This window comes from Dictyostelium discoideum (genome assembly GCF_000004695.1).
Source record: "Dictyostelium discoideum AX4 chromosome 3 chromosome, whole genome shotgun sequence".
In the NCBI taxonomy this organism is placed as follows: Eukaryota; Evosea; class Eumycetozoa; order Dictyosteliales; family Dictyosteliaceae; genus Dictyostelium; species Dictyostelium discoideum.
The window spans coordinates 1,736,871-1,756,832 of NC_007089.4; the positions used below are offsets into that span (position 1 = coordinate 1,736,871).

At 21.9% G+C, this 19,962-nt stretch overlaps 10 protein-coding genes across 10 annotated transcripts; 4 read left to right on the forward strand and 6 right to left on the reverse strand.

Moving 5' to 3' along the window:
* On the forward strand, positions 1 to 939 carry DDB_G0279385 (hypothetical protein; the record flags this gene model as incomplete). Its single annotated transcript, XM_636624.1, has 1 exon — positions 1 to 939. A coding segment is annotated over one exon (939 nt), but the record flags the coding sequence as incomplete, so codon positions are not given.
* Positions 940 to 1,259: 320 nt separating this feature from the next.
* On the forward strand, positions 1,260 to 1,445 carry DDB_G0279197 (hypothetical protein; the record flags this gene model as incomplete). The annotated part of the gene is made up of 1 exon (XM_636625.1): positions 1,260 to 1,445. One exon carries the CDS (start codon positions 1,260 to 1,262, stop codon positions 1,443 to 1,445), a length of 186 nt encoding a protein of 61 aa, XP_641717.1.
* Positions 1,446 to 1,626: 181 nt separating this feature from the next.
* DDB_G0279199 (hypothetical protein) lies at positions 1,627 to 1,830 on the forward strand (the record flags this gene model as incomplete). Its single annotated transcript, XM_636626.1, has 1 exon — positions 1,627 to 1,830. One exon carries the CDS (start codon positions 1,627 to 1,629, stop codon positions 1,828 to 1,830), a length of 204 nt encoding a protein of 67 aa, XP_641718.1.
* Positions 1,831 to 2,378: 548 nt separating this feature from the next.
* Positions 2,379 to 2,826, reverse strand: DDB_G0279201 (hypothetical protein; the record flags this gene model as incomplete). The annotated part of the gene is made up of 4 exons (XM_636627.1): positions 2,379 to 2,599; positions 2,645 to 2,704; positions 2,738 to 2,744; positions 2,815 to 2,826. The coding sequence occupies 4 exons, from the start codon at positions 2,824 to 2,826 to the stop codon at positions 2,379 to 2,381; spliced, it is 300 nt and encodes a 99-aa protein (XP_641719.1).
* A 351-nt stretch (positions 2,827 to 3,177) lies between these two features.
* On the forward strand, positions 3,178 to 4,662 carry cprG (cysteine proteinase; the record flags this gene model as incomplete). The annotated part of the gene is made up of 2 exons (XM_636628.2): positions 3,178 to 4,508; positions 4,611 to 4,662. 2 exons carry the CDS (start codon positions 3,178 to 3,180, stop codon positions 4,660 to 4,662), a joined length of 1,383 nt encoding a protein of 460 aa, XP_641720.2.
* Positions 4,663 to 4,943: 281 nt separating this feature from the next.
* Positions 4,944 to 6,161, reverse strand: DDB_G0279203 (hypothetical protein; the record flags this gene model as incomplete). The annotated part of the gene is made up of 1 exon (XM_636629.1): positions 4,944 to 6,161. The coding sequence occupies one exon, from the start codon at positions 6,159 to 6,161 to the stop codon at positions 4,944 to 4,946; it is 1,218 nt and encodes a 405-aa protein (XP_641721.1).
* A 972-nt stretch (positions 6,162 to 7,133) lies between these two features.
* adprt1B (NAD+ ADP-ribosyltransferase) lies at positions 7,134 to 9,727 on the reverse strand (the record flags this gene model as incomplete). Its single annotated transcript, XM_636630.1, has 3 exons — positions 7,134 to 8,902; positions 8,985 to 9,312; positions 9,410 to 9,727. 3 exons carry the CDS (start codon positions 9,725 to 9,727, stop codon positions 7,134 to 7,136), a joined length of 2,415 nt encoding a protein of 804 aa, XP_641722.1.
* A 701-nt stretch (positions 9,728 to 10,428) lies between these two features.
* Positions 10,429 to 14,313, reverse strand: DDB_G0279205 (CAATT-binding protein; the record flags this gene model as incomplete). Its single annotated transcript, XM_636631.1, has 5 exons — positions 10,429 to 11,979; positions 12,059 to 12,164; positions 12,601 to 13,182; positions 13,270 to 13,510; positions 13,632 to 14,313. The coding sequence occupies 5 exons, from the start codon at positions 14,311 to 14,313 to the stop codon at positions 10,429 to 10,431; spliced, it is 3,162 nt and encodes a 1,053-aa protein (XP_641723.1).
* A 549-nt stretch (positions 14,314 to 14,862) lies between these two features.
* On the reverse strand, positions 14,863 to 15,345 carry rpl21 (S60 ribosomal protein L21; the record flags this gene model as incomplete). Its single annotated transcript, XM_636632.1, has 1 exon — positions 14,863 to 15,345. The coding sequence occupies one exon, from the start codon at positions 15,343 to 15,345 to the stop codon at positions 14,863 to 14,865; it is 483 nt and encodes a 160-aa protein (XP_641724.1).
* Positions 15,346 to 16,700: 1,355 nt separating this feature from the next.
* DDB_G0295811 (thioredoxin fold domain-containing protein) lies at positions 16,701 to 19,599 on the reverse strand (the record flags this gene model as incomplete). The annotated part of the gene is made up of 9 exons (XM_002649115.1): positions 16,701 to 16,785; positions 16,865 to 17,038; positions 17,731 to 17,814; positions 17,899 to 18,072; positions 18,268 to 18,360; positions 18,854 to 18,943; positions 18,982 to 19,155; positions 19,335 to 19,368; positions 19,596 to 19,599. The coding sequence occupies 9 exons, from the start codon at positions 19,597 to 19,599 to the stop codon at positions 16,701 to 16,703; spliced, it is 912 nt and encodes a 303-aa protein (XP_002649161.1).
* Between the last annotated feature and the right edge of the window lie 363 nt (positions 19,600 to 19,962).

Sequence of the window (19,962 nt, forward strand, 5' to 3'; positions counted from 1 at the left end):
TATGATGAAGATGGTTATGATGAAAATGGTTATGATAAATATGGTTATTTTTTATGTAAAAAAAACATCTATGATGAAAATGGCTATGATCAATATGGCTATAATGAATATGGTTATGATAAAGATGGTTATGATGAAGATGGTTATGATGAAGAGGGTTATGATGAAGATGGTTATGATAAAGCTGGTTATGATAAATGTGGTTATAATGATGATGGTTATCATCAAGATGGTTATAATGCATTAGGTTATTATGAAGATGGTTATAATATAAATGGTTATAATGAAGATGGTTATGATAAATATGGTTATAATGAAGATGGTTATGATGAAGATGGTTATAATGAAGAGGGTTATGATAAAGATGGTTATCATATATATGGTTATAACAAATATGGTTATAATAAATATGGTTATGATAAATATGGTTATGATAAAGATGGTTATGATAAAGACGGTTACGATGAAGATGATTATGATAAAAATGGTTATAATCCATATGGTTATGATAAAGATGGTTTTAATAAAAATGGTTATAATAGAGATGGGGTTTATATAAAAAAAAAAAAACTTAACAAAATCACTAAAAAAAGCAAATTAGTTTTGAAATCATTAATTCCATATAAAGGTATTCTTGCAAATAATTTAACAGATTTTAAATCAACTGAAAATGATTTCTTTTTAAATGTAGTGTCTCTTTTGTCACGTGAACGCCATATTACATTTATATCTAGTGGTAACTTTGACAACAATTTCAACAATTGTTTGAAAATATCGCCGGAATTCTCAAAATGGAATAGTAATAAAGGTGAGGTAGAAATAAGTTCCTTTCCAACTTATGCTATAGATACAAAGGGTTCTAGAAGACTGACCTTTTATTTTTTTTCAATGAATAGTAAGTCTTTTTTATTAATTATAATTAACAATATTTTAAAATAACCCCACTTGGTACTAATATAAATTAAACAACACAACAACAACAACAACAACAACAACAACAACAACAACAACAACAACAACAACAACAACAACAACAACAACAACAACAACAACAACAACAACAACAACAACAACAACAACAACAACAACAACAACAACAACAACAACAACACCAATAAAAGTCCAAACATAATCATTATTTTAGAATTTAAATTTTTTCATAAGACTAATTCAATTTTCAGTTATTTTCTTGACGTAAAAAAAAGACCAACACTAATTACATTGATTTCTTTGAATCTGCCAAAGATCAAATATTCACAATGACTCAGAGAATTCTAGATGTATCAAAAAGTGTTGACAAAGAATATCAAATAATTAATTATCTCATATTTGGATATAAAGATATTTCAAAATTAAAAACTAGACCCCAAAGGATTGCTGATTTTGGTTTTGATATTTATTTAATTGATGCTGTTACTAAGGAATCAACGAAAATTCATAATTAAACAAAAATAAATATCCACTCCATGAAGGTCAAAAACAATAACAACAAGAGAATTAAAAAATAAAATAAAATAATAAAATTAAAATTCATATATATATATATATATATATATATATATATATATATATATATATATATATATATATATATATATATATATATATATATATATATATATATATATGTGTATAAAACTATCAATTACAATATCCATTTATAATAATAATAATAATAATAATAATAATAATAATAATAATAATAATAATAATAATAATAATAATAATAATAATAATAATAATAATAATAATAATAATAATAATAATAATAATAATAATAATAATAATAATAATAATAATAATAATAATAATAATAATAATAATAAATAAAATAAAAAGTTACAGGAATAATTTATTTAAACTATTGTCTGAATTATGGGTCGTTTTTTTTTTTTTTTTTTTTTTTTTTTTTATTTTTATTTTCCAAATACATTGGCCAATTCCAATAATTATTGTTTTTTGTGTGTGATAATCATTGCTGCAAAAATTAAAAAAAAATAAAGATAAAAATAGAAAATTAAAGATAGAAAAAATAATTATTTAATTTATTTTTATTTTATTTTTTTTTTTTTTTTTTCAAAAAGGTTTTTTTTTAAAGGGGCCAAATTTTTTTTTCACTTTAGTAAAAAAAAAAAAATTAAAATGGAATTTTATTAATCATATTCTAATTTATTAAAAATAAAACAAAATTTATTTAGATAAATAACACTTTTAAAAAAATTCTGTAGAGTCAATTAGTCTAAAAATAAAAATTACTTGTTCAATTTAAATAATTAATTGGATTTTGATCTCATTTTAAAAACATTTAAAATTTTATTTTTAAAATGAGATCAAAATCGAATTAATTATTTAGACAGAAAGAACAAATTATTTTTATTTCAAAAATTAATGTACTCGATAATAAAAAAAAAAAAACAATAACAAATTTGGCGCAATTTATGCTCGTAAATCATAACACCATTCTCATTCAAAAAAAGAATGGAAACAAAAATTTTAAAAAAAAACAGTTTTTGAAAAAAAAAAAAATAAAATAAAATAAAAAAAATAAAAAAATAAAAAAAATAAAAATCTTTGCAGTTGATTTCGTTTAATCTGAATCCTTTAAAAAAAAAAAAAAAAAAAAAAAAAAAAAGAATTAAAAAACTAAATTTAATAAAAAAAAAAAAATTAAAATAAAATAAAAAAAAAAATAATAAAATAAAAACTAAATTTAATAAAAAAAAAATCAAAAAAAAACAAAAAAACTAAAAAAGAAAAGAAAAAAGAAATAAAAAATTTTAAAATTTTATAATAAAAACGTAGAAATATCTATACACTTTTCAACATTGTTTTTATTATTGGTCGAATTTTTAAAAAAATAAAATAAAAAATGAGAAAAATTATGGTAGCCACCAACCGTTTTGAAAAATCTGATAACAATTCACGAAAAAATGCAAAGTTTTCAAAAATAAAAAATATCTTTTTTTTTTTTTTTATTTTTTTTTTTTTTATAAAAAGATGAAATTTTTGAGGAGGTTAGAGAATTTTCCAACTACTTTTGACTCTAAAATTTTTTTTTAAAAAATATTTTTTATTTTTTTTTTTTTTCCAAACGATTCGGTATAAAAAGTTTTTTTTAAAAAAATTTAATCATTATCTTAATCATCCAATTATTTTTTAAATATATATATAAATAAAATGAAAGTTTTATCTGCCTTATGCGTTTTATTAGTCAGTGTTGCCACTGCCAAACAACAATTATCCGAAGTTGAATACAGAAATGCTTTCACCAATTGGATGATTGCTCACCAAAGACATTATTCATCAGAAGAGTTCAATGGTCGTTACAATATCTTCAAAGCCAATATGGATTACGTCAATGAATGGAATACCAAAGGTAGTGAAACCGTTTTAGGTTTAAATGTCTTTGCTGATATCAGCAATGAAGAATACAGAGCCACCTATTTAGGTACCCCATTCGATGCTTCATCCCTCGAAATGACCGAATCCGATAAAATCTTCGATGCTTCCGCTCAAGTCGATTGGAGAACTCAAGGTGCTGTCACCCCAATCAAAAATCAAGGTCAATGTGGTGGTTGTTGGTCATTCTCAACTACTGGTGCCACTGAAGGTGCTCAATACCTTGCCAACGGTAAAAAGAATTTAGTCTCATTATCCGAACAAAATTTAATCGATTGTTCAGGTTCATACGGTAACAACGGTTGTGAAGGTGGTTTAATGACCTTAGCTTTCGAATACATCATCAATAACAAAGGTATTGATACTGAAAGCAGCTACCCATACACTGCTGAAGACGGTAAAAAATGTAAATTCAACCCAAAGAATGTTGCTGCTCAATTATCATCATACGTTAACGTTACCTCTGGTTCAGAATCAGATTTAGCTGCCAAAGTTACTCAAGGTCCAACCTCAGTTGCCATTGATGCATCCAACCAATCATTCCAATTGTACGTTTCAGGTATCTACAATGAGCCAGCTTGCTCTTCAACTCAATTAGATCACGGTGTCTTAGCTGTTGGTTTCGGTACTGGTAGTGGTTCATCTGGTTCCCATGGTGGTTCCCAATCACAATCTGCTGGTTCAGATTCACAATCTGCTGGTTCAGAATCATCCCAATCTGAATCCGGTTCACAATCACAATCTGAATCCGGTTCACAATCACAATCACAATCTGGTTCTCAATCATTCTCTGGTTCCTTATACTCTGGTTCATACTCTGGTTCCCAATCTGGTTCCCAATCTGGTAACAGCGGTGCTGCTGTTAAACAAACTGGTGCTGGTTCAGGTTCAGGTTCAGGTTCAGGTTCCGGTTCCGGTTCAGGTTCAGGTTCAGTCTCAGGTTCAGCTTCAGGTTCCGCCTCAGGTTCCGCCTCAGGTTCATCAAGTGGTAGCAATAGCAACGGTGGTGTTTATCCAACCGCTGGTGACTACTGGATCGTTAAAAACTCATGGGGTACCTCATGGGGTATGGATGGTTACATTTTAATGACCAAAGGAAATAACAATCAGTAAGTACATAATATATAAAATAATTTATATACATATTTATAATAAAAATAGAAATACTAACTAATTTTTTTTTTTTTTTTTTTTTAAATTTTCCTTTATAGATGCGGTATTGCAACAATGGCCTCACGTCCAACTGCTGTTGCATCACTTTAAATTAACGATACATATATATACATATTTATATAATTTTATAATTAATAAAAAATAATACGAAAACATATAAAATTTATATGATAAATAAATAAAAAATATTTGTAATATATAAAAATTAATTTTCTTTTAATAAAGTTGTTTTAAGTTCTCTTTTGTAAAATTTGTCTTTTTAAAAAAATTTTTTTTTAAATAAACGCCAATATCTTTTTTTAAAAAATTATAAATAAATTATTTTATTATTATAATTTTTTTATTTTATTTTATTTTATTTTATTTTTTTTTTAATTATCTTTAATCATTTTTAAAATTTTAAAAAATATTTTCATGTGTTTCTTATAAAGTATTAAAAAATAATTTAAACAAAACCAAATTGTTAAACGTGGAATTGTAATTGAAATATAATCATTTAAAAATGAAGGAAATATTGAAAGGAATAAAAGTGAAAAAGATTGAATAAAGAAAACTAATGTCCAAGTTTCATAATAATATTTTTTAAAAAATAATTTTAATTTTGAATTATATTTTAAACTTGATAAATTAACTTGTTTTCCTTTGATAATTAATTTCTTTACAGTTAATGGAATTAATCTATGATCTAATTTTATATATCTTTTATTTTTGAAATCACTAAATTCAATGATTTCAACACCAAATGGAATTGAACCATAACAAAGATTTGAAGCAATATATTCTCCATTGAAATGATCAATAATTTTCAATTTCTTAACAGATGATGGTATTACATTCTTTTCAATTCTTGTTTCAAAACTACAAAATGAAATTGTTAATTTTCTAACTGATGATGGTATAAATCCTGGAATTAATTGCGGTTGAAAATATTTTGGACCCAATACAAGTTTTGTAACTGATGATGGTATAAATCCAACTAATAAATTAATATTAAAACAACCATCGATAATTAAGGTTTTAATTGATTTTGGTATATCATTAATAGTTAAATCCATTCTATTGAAAAAATTGAATAGTTTTAATTTGGTCACAGTTTGTGGAATTGTATGTGGTTTATTAAAAATACCACCATATTCAATGGATGTTACAGATGGTGGTAAAAATTCAAATGATTGATTGAAATGATATCCAAATCTTAAAGTTTCGCATGTTGGTGGAATTACACCTTTATCAATTTTAAAATTAAAAAATTGACCAACATAAATTGTCTTTACTTTTGGTGGTAATGATCCAATTATCAATGGATATGAAAATACATTACTCAACTTTAATGACCTTACTGAATGTGGTATTGCTCCAACTGGTATCGATGAATTCTTTAAAAATTTACACTTCTTTATATAATATGAATTCTCTAAACCATTCAATTTGCTACAATCTTCAAAAACTTTAATTTTATTCATTGAATATTTTTTAATTTGATGAAAAATTCTAAATCTTAAAAATTTATTTCTCCAAACTTTAAAAAATAATATTTCATTTAAATTATTATTATCAATTATTAAATTAATTTTATTATTATTATTCATTTTTTTTTTTTTTTTTTCTTTTTATTTGAATTAAAATTTTCAATATGATTATTTCATATTCCTTTATTTAACAATCATATATAATAAAAATAAAAATAAATAAAAAAAAAATAATAATCAAAAAAAAAAAAAAAAAATTATAAAAAAAAGAAAAAAAAAAAAAAAAAGAAATTTTTTTGTGAATAGGGTTAAAAAAAATTTTTTTTTACCCCCTGCAACTGTATTTTTTTTATTTTTTTCTTTATTTTAAAAAAAAAAAAAAATACAATCAAAGTATTGTTTCTATATCTAGTTTAGTGGGGGTTAAATTTTAATCTTAAATAACTTTTTTTTTTTTTTTTTAAAAAATAGGGTTTATGGTTAAAAAAAAAAAAATTAATCCATAAATAGGCTAACAATATTTTAAGTTAAATTACCACCATTCTGTGGGAAAGCCAAATGTGATGAAAAATGTACAATAAAACCATTGACATAATATAATCATGTCAAATAATTACCATGGTAAAAACATAAAATAATAAAATCAATTTTAATATAGCATTATTTTATTTTTTAAAACATTAATTATTTTTTTTAATTCTTAAAAAGTTATTAAAAAAACATTTAAAATAAAGTAATATAAAAGAAGTTGGATAAAAAAAAATTAAAGTAAATTATTAAAATGTTAAATTAATAAATATAATAAATGTTAAATTAATAAATATAATAAAATTATTAAATTTCCAAACTAATTTTTCAATGTTTTTTGATTATCACAGCCAGAGGTAATTCAATTTCAAATCTCTTTCAATTTAAATAAAAATATTAAATAGATTTCTTTATAGTTTTAAAAATGTTTATTATTTATTTCTTTTCTTTCCTTTTCTTTTCTTTATTTAATTAATAATTAACTCTAATAAATATTAAGTAATAGTAGTTTTCTTATTATTATTATTATTTTTTTTTTTTTTTTTTTTTTTTTTTTTTTTTTTTTTAATCAAAGTTTAATCTTAATTTTAAAAGATATTTAATTCTACATTGAGAATTATTATAGATTACATATTCATTGGGAGTAAAAAATGTTACAATACTACCAGTTTCAATGATGGGACCTTTTAATACTGAAGATGGTATAAATTCATCTTTATCTTGATAGCAACCATTCAATTGGTCATAGAGAGCTGGTTGTCTTTTACCCAAGGCTTTTGTACTTAGATATCCTAATTGTGGTTCCTCCATGTAGGTATCATGGTATAATGCGGCGCTATTACCCAAAGCAACGTCACAAATGGCGATAATAGCGGTTGGATTCTCTTTTGTGGCACCAGTGTATAAACCTGATAAAGAAATGCAATCAGCTAGATAGACACCTTTACCAAGACGATAGCCAGATTTTGGAGATAATGGTGAGGCGATCTTTAAACCATTTGGAAGAATACTACACCAAGATTGAATTCTACTACCATGGAATAATAACATTCTATTGTGATTTGATTCCCATTGAGAAAATTGATCATCACCAATTCTATCAACCTTGAAAACATCCAATACATCGATACTATAACCCAAACTTGGATCAACGGTAGAAAGTGCAAACTCTTCAATATTACGAAAGAGAAAAGAATCTCTTTCCAATGGTTTAATATCGGCCTTTAAGAGATTATAGTTGTCGTCGGTTGAATTACCACTGGTGGATGTACTTAATCTTTTCAATTGATTTACGACCTCTATTTCACTTAATGCATCTACCAATCTAATACATTTGACCAAGAGTTCTTTATTATCGATTGGTGGTATTTTACTCATGAGACCACCCTCGAAACGATGTGGAATATGTGTATAGAATTTTGAAGACTCTGCCATAATTTCACTTTTAATATTGTGTTGGGCAGTTGGTGACAATGGTTGTAATGGTGATTGTTTTTCAATGGTTTCTAAAAGCTCTTGAATTCTATTCAATACTTCATAGGCTTTATTAATTTGATTCTGTGATAACTTTCCCAATGGCATCTTTTGTACATCAAATTGAAGTGATGTTAATGATTTCTTCATTAATTCTGAATCAAATAATGTATTTACAAGTGATTGAACTGGTTGTAATAATTTTGATGGTTTTGTATTAACTGGTGCAACAATTGGTGCTTCTACTTCATTATCACCACCACTACTAAATTCACCAACATTCTCTTCTAAATCGATGATTGCATATTTACCATTTTGTTTCTTATATTTACCTCTATCATTCCATTCAATACCAGTTTTATCAGTGAATCTTTCACCAAATTCTTTTAATGCTTTGTTTAATGATGTATGACTATGTTGCATTGTACCGCCATTACTAACACCAATACGACCCCATTTACAATATACCCAATACGATGTATCACCAGTTTTAATAATTTGTAAAATATAATATGAATTATTATTATGAATTAAATCAGTTAAATTCATTAAAACATTATATGCAACATAACCATAAACATCATCTTCTAATACTAAAATTTCACCTTTATTTGCATTACTAAATGATGGATCAACTTTTAATAATGTTGAATTTTTTTTAATTGGTGATTTTTTATAAAAGAAACTATTATTATCATCATCATTATTATTATTATTATTATTATTACTACCATTATCTTTTGAATCTGAAATTGATAAAGCTGAAAATGTTGGAATTTCTGTTTCTTTAGTACTATTTATACCTTCTGTTTCTTTATATTCTAATACTTCATATGGATGAATTTGTGAAAATGTATAACCTTTTTGAGTAAAATAAAAAAATTAATTAGTATTAAATAAATAATTATTATTATTATTAAAAAAAAAAAAAAAAAAACAAACCTTTAAAGAAAGAAGTTTTTGGCATTAATTCCTTTGGAATTATGAAACGATATCTTTTAACCTCTTGACCATGCCAAGTACAACGAGAAAATGAACTTGAGAAACCCCTACAATAATAATTTTTACCATCATATAAAACAGTTAAACCATTACAAGATGGACATGGACCAATACGACCATATGATAAACCATCGGCCAAAAAGTGAAGATAATAACTTGGTGATAATGAATCCAATTTTGGATAAAATTCTAAAAATAATTTTTTAATAATTGCTGGTTTTAATTCACTAATTAAAATATCTTTAATTCTCCAAACTTCATTATAATACTAAAAATAAAAAATTTTTAAAAAAAAAAAAAAAAAAAAAAAATTTAGTATATTAATTATTTTTGAAAATTAAAATAAAAAAAAAAAAAATACATACAGTTGATAAAGCTAAATTTAATCCATCATCAGTTTGACCTAAAATTTTTCTAATTTTTAATTGATCATCCCATCTTAATAATTCATAATGCTTTAATTGATTAATATAAAAGATTTTTAACTTTGGGAAGTCCATACAACTTAAATGGTAATATTTGACATCGTAACCATCGAAAACACGTGACGGTGTCTCTGTTCCAACTCTAATTGTATCCATTCCAATTGTTCCTTTACATTTCTTGCAAGATGATCTGGCTGATTTTGAATATTCGACTGTTTGTCTTAACCCTTCATGTGATGTAAATTTCTCTTTTTCCATTTCTTAAAAATATGTGTAAAAGTAAAAATATATAAATATATATATATATATATATAAATGTATTCAAATACAAAAATAATGTTTTAAAGAAAGAAAATAATAATTTTTTTTTTTTTTTGTAAGAAAAAAAAAAAAATTGCGCCTTGAAAAAAAAAAAAACAAAATAAAATAAAAAAAAATTAAATTTAAAAAATTGATTTATTTTCGAGGTAAAAAAGGGTTTCTCCAAAAAAAAAAGAAAAACAAAAAAAAATCTTTTAAAAAAATCTTTTTATAAAAAAGGAAATTCGATATTTTTAAGATATTTTATTTTTATCTTTTGAATTCTAGTAATATTTGGATTTAAATTTTGGATTTCTTATTTTTAATAATTTTTTTTATCTTTTTTATCTTTTTTCACTTTACGCAGAAATAAACTTTTATTAACTTTGAAGGATTATTTATTTTTTTTTTTTTTTTATTTTTTTTTTTTTTTTTCATTATCTATGTATTTATTTTGATGAAGAAATAAACTTTTAAAAAAATAAATATTTATTTTAATATTTTTTAATAAACTTTTTAATATTTTCTTTTAAAATTAAATTGGAAGGATTTTTTTTTTTTTTTAAGAATCTTTGGTTTATTTTTTTTATTTTTTTTTTTTTAGTCTTGGATTTATTTATTTATTTTTTTATTTATTTTTTTTTGTTTTTTTTTTTTTTTTAGAATCTCTTTCTTTTTGAGGTAGAGGATTTCTTTGGTTGTTTTGAAGGAGTTGATTTTTTAGATGGTGGTGCAGCAGATGATTTTGAACCTTTCTTTTTGTATGACGATTTACTATTTGAACTACCAGATTTTTCTAACATTTCAGCAAAATCATCAGCATCCATGAAAGCATCATTATTTTGCATTGATTTAAGGAAGTCTGATTTTTCTTCATCTTCTTCTTCTTCTCCTTCTCCATCCTCTTCACCATCATCCTCATCACCAAAATCTGGAGTTTGAACATCATCGTCTTCTTCTTCTTCAACTTCTTCATCACCAAAATCTGGTGTATCGACATTTGTACCATCCTCATCATCGAAATCTTCTTCATCTTCATCAATATCAACATTGTCTTCTTCTTCCAAATCTTCATCTTCTTCCAAATCTTCACCATTATCTTCATCATCATCATCGTCATCATCTGGAATGGAATCTAAAAATTCTTCATTATTTAATGAAGCGAATTCTTCATCATTAACATCAAATTCTTCATCATCTTCATCATCATCATCATCTTCTTGAGAATTTTTAGTTGATTTTTTAGTTGATGGAGCAATTGGTTTTTTTGATTTTGGAATTTCAGATTCAAATTCTTCATCATCGAAATCGGAAGCTTGCAAATCTTCATAACTATATTCAGCATCTAAATCTTCCAAATCTTCATCTGAATCATTTTCATCTTCTTTATAACCCAAAACTTTATCCATTTCTTCATTATCAGTAACGAATTTAACAACATTTGATCCTTTCTTTTTATTAATAACACCACTGGCATTTGAAATATCACCAAATGTTTTTAAGAATTGTTCTTCTGGTCTTGTGAAAGTTTGTTTTTCTTCTTCTTCCTCCTCCTCTTCTTCAGATTCATCTTCTTTATCATCATCTCCTTCTTCGTCTTCATTATCATTATCACTATCCATACCATATTGTTCAGCGATTTTAGATTTTGAAACTTTTAATGAACTTTTTAATTTTCTATTCTTTTGTCTTGATAAAACGAATTTTTCAAGGAAAGCACTTAATGTAAATAAAACAGTTGGATTACCTTTGAATTTAATTGGATTTGATCTTAAAAGATCATTTGCCATTGAACTAATTGTTGGATGTTGATGAATTGAATATAATGTAATCTCCCAAAGACATGATAAATGAGCATTTGCTTGAACTGGATCATGATGTAATGGATTATATAATGATTCTGATGATTCTTCTTGTTCTTGTTTTTCTTCAGTTGATTTTTTTTCGATATCAGTTATCATTGTTCCAAAAATTGGATTAAATTTAATTAATTCTGAAACTAAAATTAAAGTTGCAGCAGAGAATGAAACTATTTGGTGGAATGAAAATTGTATTAATCTCTTTAAAACTGCCATTGATCTTGAAATATTATCATCATGTTTAATTGCTCTAAATACTAAATTCAAAAATGATGTTTGATCAAATTGTGATAATTTCTCCATTCTATTTAAAGTATGATATAAATTTGAATAAAAGTCATTTGCAATTTCCTATTTTTTAAAATTTTAAATATTAATATAAATAATAATAAATGATAAATAATAAATAATAAATAAATAAATTACTTACTGGTGTATGTTGTTTAATTTCAAAAATAAGACATAAAGTTTGAATAACTTTATTAATTGTACTCTTTCTACATGATTTAAATAATGATTTAAGTTGTTCTGGTTCACTGTAAAATAAAAATAATAAATAATAAATAAGTTAGAAATATATATATATATATATATATATATATATATATATATATATATATATATATATATATATATATATATATATATATATATATATATATATATATATATATATATATATATATATATATATATATATATATATATATATATATATATATATATATATATATATATATATATATATATATATATATATATATATATATATATATATATATATATATATATATATATATATATATATATATATATATATATATATATATATATATATATATATATATATATATATATATATATATATATATATATATATATATATATATATATATATATATATTTTTTTTTTTTTTTTTTTTTTTTTTTTTTTTTTTTTGTTTTGTTTTAAATAATATTTAAATTACTTACAAAACTGTAGATTCTTTAGTAATTGAATAAGCTTTTCTAATACCAAAAATTAATAAAGTGATGGCAGATGAATTAATATTTGATTTATTTGTGAAAAATGTGAAATAAAGTTTAATTAAACGATGTGACATATCTTTCATTTCGACTGAACTAGTGCCATCTTTATCACAAGCTACTTGAAGTTTATTTAAATAGTATAAAGCATTGTATTGTGCTTTATTTGAATTATTTGGTCTGTATAAGAATAATTCAATCTCTCTAATTACAACTAATTTCATAGCTGGATGAGCTTCTAATAATTTCTCGAGTAATTTAACAGCTTTACCTGCATTGCTACCATCTTCATCACCCAATTTATTAACTAATAATGTTAATAAAACTTCTTCTTGTTCTGGTTTTTTCAATAATAAATATTGAACTGTTGATGTTGCAATTGCACGAATTCTTGCAACTGTATCTTTTGATAAAATTTCCAATAATCTAATATATGCTTGATATCTAGATTTTAATAAATCTTCAAAATACCATTGAACTAATTCAACTGGTTTACTATCTTGAATATTTTCTCTTTCAATAAAACGTCTATTTTTTTTAAAAAGAAATAAAAAAAAATAAAAAAAATTTATTAATATTTAATAATATAATAATAATTATTAATAATAAACTTACTTTAATTTTGTATTTGGTAATAATGAATTTACAAATAAATCTTTTAATGAATTAATAGCAAATTCTCTTTCTCTTTCAGACTTTTTAGCAGCAAGATTTATAAGGATATCAAGAGATGCTAATCTATACATTGGTGCCTTTTGAATTAAAAGAGTAATAGCAGAAATTCTATCTCTAATTGTACCAGTATGTTGAATTTTCTCTTTCCATTGATCATCACGAGAACCATTTTTTTTAAAATCTAAAAAAATAATTTAAAAAAAAATAAAATAAATAAATAAATAATATAATGAATTAATTAGAGATTAAAAAACAAATAATAAAATAATAATAATAATAATAATAATAATAATTTTACTTACCAATAAGATATTCTTCAACTTTTTTATTATATAAACCTTGAGCTTTTGAAAAAGTTGGATTCTTTGAAAATGAATTTTCAATTTTAATATCATCGGAATCTTTAGATGATTCGGTGGTAGTTGATTTATCTTTTTTAATTTCAAATTTTTTTTGATATGGTTGAGTAGTTTCTTTCTTTTCAAATGGTTGTTCTCTTTTTTGGAAAGATGATGATGATGTTTTTGGTTCAGTGGTAGTAGTTTCTTTTTTATCTTTATTTCCAAAGAATTTCTTTGAAAATGTATCTCTACTTGATTCTGCTTTTGTTTCTTTATTAAATGATTTTTTGTTATCATTTAAAAATTTACCATTATTTTTATTTTCTGGTTTTTTATATTCTGGTTTTTTATTATTATTTTCATTTTTCTTAATTTCTGGTTTCTTATTATCTTGTTTTTTATTATCTTGTTTCTTTTCTGTTGGTTTTTCAGATGTTTTTGGTTTGGTTGTTGTTGGTGCTGTTGATACTTTAGCTGGTGCTGCTTTTGCAACTGTTGTTTTTGTTGGTGGTGGTGTTGTTGTTTTTGGTTTAGTTGTTGGTGCTTTAGCAACAGTTGTTGGTGCTGTTGCTATTTTAGCTGGTGCTGCTTTTGCAACAGTTGTTGGTGTTGTTTTTGTTTTTGATTGAGCAGGAACAACCATTTTTATAACTTTTGTAATACGACTAGAATATCAGTATCAACAAATTAAAAAGTTTTTGAAAAAAAAAAAAAAAAAAAAAAAAAAAAAAAAAAAAAAAGGATTCGTTTTTTTTTTTTTTCGTTTATGAAATTTTATTTTATTTTAATTTTTTTTATTTTTTTTTTTTTCCATAACATAATCCTATAATTATTTTTTTTTTTATTCCAAAAATTAATTTATTAATTATAGGATTTTTTGTCTGATTGAGTTTTTTTTTTTTTAATCTTTTATTTTTTTCTTGATTTAATTAATAATTTTTAACTTGAGTTTTATTTTTATTTTATTTTATATAAATTTTGGAATTAAAAATATATTAAATGGGTGGTGGAAAAAAAAAAAAAAAAAAAAAAGAAAGTCAAAAAGAAATAATTATTAATTATTATTTTTTTTTTTTTTTTTATATTTTTTTTTTTTTATATTTTTTTTTATTTTTCTTTTTTAAATAAGACAAATTTGGATAATCAAAGGATTGCGATTGAACCATATTAGCCACCACTCTTTTAAATTAATTTATAATAAAAGTTCGTATTTGACTGGTTTGACTTCAACGAATTCAGTGTTTCTTGGGTTGACAAAGAAACCGTCCTTTGGTGCAGCTGGGTTACGTCTAACATCGACCCATTTACCGGCTTTCTTGGCTTCAACGACAGCTTTTTTGTTTTCTTGGATACGTTTTAAGTGAGCAGCCATGGAGTTTGATGGTTTGACGTGTTCAGTTCTGACGTGGATTTTCTTGGCAATGATTCTTGGACCAACACGTTTGTTGATGATGACACCAACAGCACGTGGAGTAACATTCCAAACACGACCGGTACGACCGTGGTAGAATTTGTGTGGCATACCTTTGTGTACATTACCGGTGGCTTTGATATCAACGTAATCACCTAAACGGAAAGTTCTTAAGAAGGTGGTGGTTTGTAAGAGACCATGGTTTCTGAAACCACGAGAGAACAAGTATCTGGTACGAGCACGGAGACCGAATGAGTGAGGCATTTTCTAAAAAAAATAATTATAAATAAATATTAATATAATTATAATTTTTTTTCAAATCATTTGATTTATGCTATCAATTATTTTTTTTTTTATTTATTTTTTTATTATTATTATTATTGGATGACAAAATTATTGAGGGAGATTTTAGTTGAATTTTAATTTTATCCCTATATAGTTTTGTTGGGGAAAAAGAGAAATAACATCCAAAAAAAGTATCTAGTTTAACGTTTAAAAATCCTAATTTCCATATTTTTTTTGTTGACCAATATTACTATTATTATTATTTTATATACCTATAAATTTACTCTTTATTTGATGTTGTGATTGTGGGAAATAAAAAAAAAAAAAACGAATAGAGAAAAAAAAAAAATTTTTTTTGATTTTTTTTTTTTTTTTTGATTTCGAAAATTTTTTCCGTAAAAAAAAAAAAATAAAAATCAAAGTAAATCTGTAACACTACTAAATTTGTTTGATGCTATTTTTTTATTTTATTATCTAATTCTATTTATTTAATGAGCAATACATTTTGATAATTTTAAATTGAATTTGAAATTTTTTTATTATCTTTTTTTTTTTTTTTTTTTTTTCTTAAAAAAAAAATAATAATTCCTCTTTATTTAATTTCTCCTCTTTAATTAATTGTCATCCATCAAATTTTTATTTTTATTTATTTTTTATTTTTATTTATTTATTTATTTATTTATTTATTTTATTTATTTATTATTTTTTATTATTATTTTTTTTTTTAATACAACGAAAGTCATATAAAAAAAATTGTATGTTATCACATCATACCTTAAAATTTAACTAGAAAAACAGAGAAAAAAGTTTTTTTTTTTTTTTTTTTCACATAGGCCCTCTTTCAAAATTTTTAAAAAAAAAAAATTGAGCTTGTGCGGTTCGATTTTTATAATTTTTCATACATAACTTTTACATTCCAATGTAAAATTTTTTTTTTTTTTTTTTTGAAAAATTCAAAAAATAAAAATAAAAAAATAAAAAAAAATAAAAAATGAAAAAACTATGAGATTGTTTAAATCTAAAATAAAAATTAGATGGTATTCTAATTTTAGATTAAAAACCGAATTTAATATTTAATTTTAAATAAAAGCATGATTTTTTTTTATTTTTTTTTTTTTATTTTTTTATTTTTAATAATAATATTTTGGTGGCAGTATTCGACTATAAAATATTTAAATATATAATTTAAAATATAAAATTTTTTTTTATTTTTTTTTATTTTTTTTTTATTTTTTTTCAATTCCTTAAAAAAAAATAAAATAAAAAAAAATATAAAAAAATAAATTAAAAATAAAAATAAAAACAATCAAACTCTTTAGGATTATGTAATTCTTTTATTTAAAATGTTTATCAGTAGCTTCTTTAATTTTATCAAATTCTCTTAGACCTCTATAAGGTTTGGTTTCTCCTTCATCAAAACTATTATAAAAAAAAAAAAAAAGTTAGAAATTTAAAATTTGAATAAAAAAAAAAAAAAAAATTTAAAGCCAAAACTTACAAAACTAAAGATGGATAACCTGTAATATTATATTTTTTACAAATTGAGTCATCCCCTTCACAATGAACTTGCGCCACTTTAATTTTTGAATTTTCAATGTCGCTGTTGTAATGTTGAGCTAGATTTTCAAGTACAGGTTGAAATTTTTTACAATGTCCACTCCATTTTACACCACTTTTTTAAAATTTATAATTATAAGGTTTTAAATAATTTAATAAATTAAATAATAAATTAAATAATAAATTAATAAATTAATAAATAAAAAAATAAATAAAAAATTAACATAATTTAATTCATACAATTTAACTAACCAATTTCCATTTAGGATTAAATCTAAATTATCATTTGTAATAACAATAATTTGGGAAGGTTGGTTTTGGGAAAAGGCAACACAAAATAATAAAAAAAATAAAATAAATAAAGTAAATATTTTTTTCATTCTTTTTAATTTTATTATATTGTTTTTTTTAGATTTCTAAAATTTTTTTTAAAAAACAAAAGAAAAAACCAAAGGAAAAAAAAAAAAAAAAAAAAAAAAAAAAATTATTATTGATACTGTATAAGTTGTTAAAAAAAGTGAGTCATCTTTTTTTTCTGAAAAAAAAAAAATTATATAAAAAAAAACAATCAACAAAGACAAAAATATTTTGATTTTTTTGAAAATTCATAAAATATTTACATCGTTCCAAGTTGTATATATCAGTGTGGTGTGTTTGAAATAATATTTTTTATTTTTTTTTTTTATTTTTTTTTTTATTTTTTTTATTTTTTTTTTTTAATTCTTCCAAATTTCAATAAAGAATAATAAATAAATAAAAAAAAAAAAAAAAAAAATATAAGATTATGACCAAAATGAAACAATTCTTTATTTAAAATGTTTATCAATAGCCTCTTTAAAATTTTCAAATTGTCTTGGGCCTGTATAATGTTTGATTTGGCCTTCATTAAAACTATAAAAAAAAAAAAAAAAAGTTAGAAATTTAAAATTTAAAATATTTGAATAAAAAAAAATATATTAAAAAGTTAAAACTTACAAAACTAAAGATGGATAACCTGTAATATTATATTTTTTACAAATTGAGTTATCCTCTTCACAATGAACTTGCGCCACTTTAACTTTTGAATTCTCATTGTCACTGTTGTAATGTTGAGCTAGATTTTCAAGTACAGGTTGTAATTTTTTACAATGTAAACTCCATGCTGCACCACTTTTTTAAAAATTTATAATTATAAGATTTTAAATAATTCAATAGATTAAAAATAAATTAATTAAAAATTAATAAAAAAAAAAAAAAAAAAAAAAAAATTAATAAATAAATAAATAAAATAAATTAATTAATAAAAAAAACAATAAATTAATAAATAAAAAAATAAATTAAAAATTAACATAAATTAATACATACAATTTAACTAACCAATTTCCGGTTAAGAGTAAATCTAAATTTTCATTTGTAATAACGATTATTTTGGAAGGTTGGTTTTGGGAAAAAGCAACACAAAATAATAAAAAAAATAAAGTAAATATTTTTTGCATTGTTTTTAATTTTATTATATTGTTTTTTTTAGATTTCTAAAATTTTTTCTAAAAAACAAAAGAAAAAACCAAAGGAAAAAAAAAAAAAAAAAAAAAAAAAAAAAAAAAAAAAAAAAAATTATTATTGATTAATACTTTGTAAGTTGTCAGAAAAAGTGAGTCATCTTTTTTTTTTTTTCTGAAAAAAAAAAAAAAAAAAAAAAAAAAACCATAACAAAGAAAAAACTATTTTTGATTTTTTTGAAACTACATAATATTTACATCGTTCCAAGTTGCATATATCAGTGTGGTGTGTTTGAAATAATATTTTTTATTTTTTTTTTTTTATTTCTTTATTTTTTTTTTTTTAATTCTCCCAAATTTCAATAAAGAGATATGCACTTTCAAATTTATAATAATAAATAAATATTTTTTTTTTAAAAAAAAAATATATAAGATTATGACTAAAACGAAACAATTCTTTATTTAAATGTTTATCAATAGCCTCTTTAAAATTTTCAAATAGTCTTGGGCCTCTATAATGTTTGATTTCGCCTTCATCAAAACTGAAAAAAAAAAAAATATAGAAAAAGTTAAAACTTACAAAACTAAAGATGGATAACCTATAATATTATATTTTATACAAATTGATTCATACTCTTCACAATGAACTTGCGCCACTTTAACTTTTGAATTCTCATTATCACTGTTGTAATGTTGAGCTAGATTTTCAAGTACAGGTTGTAATTTTTTACAATGTCCACTCCATCCTGCACCACTTTTTTAAAAATTTATAATTATAAGGTTTTAAATAATTCAATAAATTAAAATAAATAAAAAAAACAAAAGATTAATAAATGAATAAATAATTAAATAATTAAATAAATTAATAAATAAAAAAACAATAAATTAATAAATAAAAAAATAAATTAAAAATTAACATAATTTTAGACATACAATTTAACTAACCAATTTCCGTTTAAGATTAAATCTAAATTATCATTTGTAATAACAATTATATTGGAAGGTTGGTTTTGGGAAAAAGCAACACAAAGTAACAAAAAAAATAAAATAAATAAAGTAAATATTTTTTTAATTGTTTTTAATTTTAATTTATTGTTTTTTAAAAAAAAAAAAAAAGAGAAAAAAAAAAAAAAAATTATCACTAATACTTCCTTAAAAAATGTTATTCATCTTTTAAGGCACCCCATATTTTACTCATTAAAATACAAAAAAATATAACTAATTTTTGTTTTTTGAAGTCATATATATATTTACATTGTTCCAAGTTGTTAAGGTGTGGCTGAAATTATTTTTTTTTTTTTTTTTAATTCTCCCAAATTTCAATAATGAGCGATATACTTTCTGATTTACAATATCAATATTTAAATATTTTTTTTTAAAAGTAAAATAAAATAAAGTAATTTATTTATTTAATATTACTTTTAAAAAAAATAAAAAAAATTATTTAAATACTTATTCTTTTTTTTTTTGATTTTTTTGATTTTTTTTTTTTTTTAATATTGTTTGGAAAACTGAATAATAATTCTTTTTTGTGTTTGAGTAGGGAAGAAAAAAAATTCCT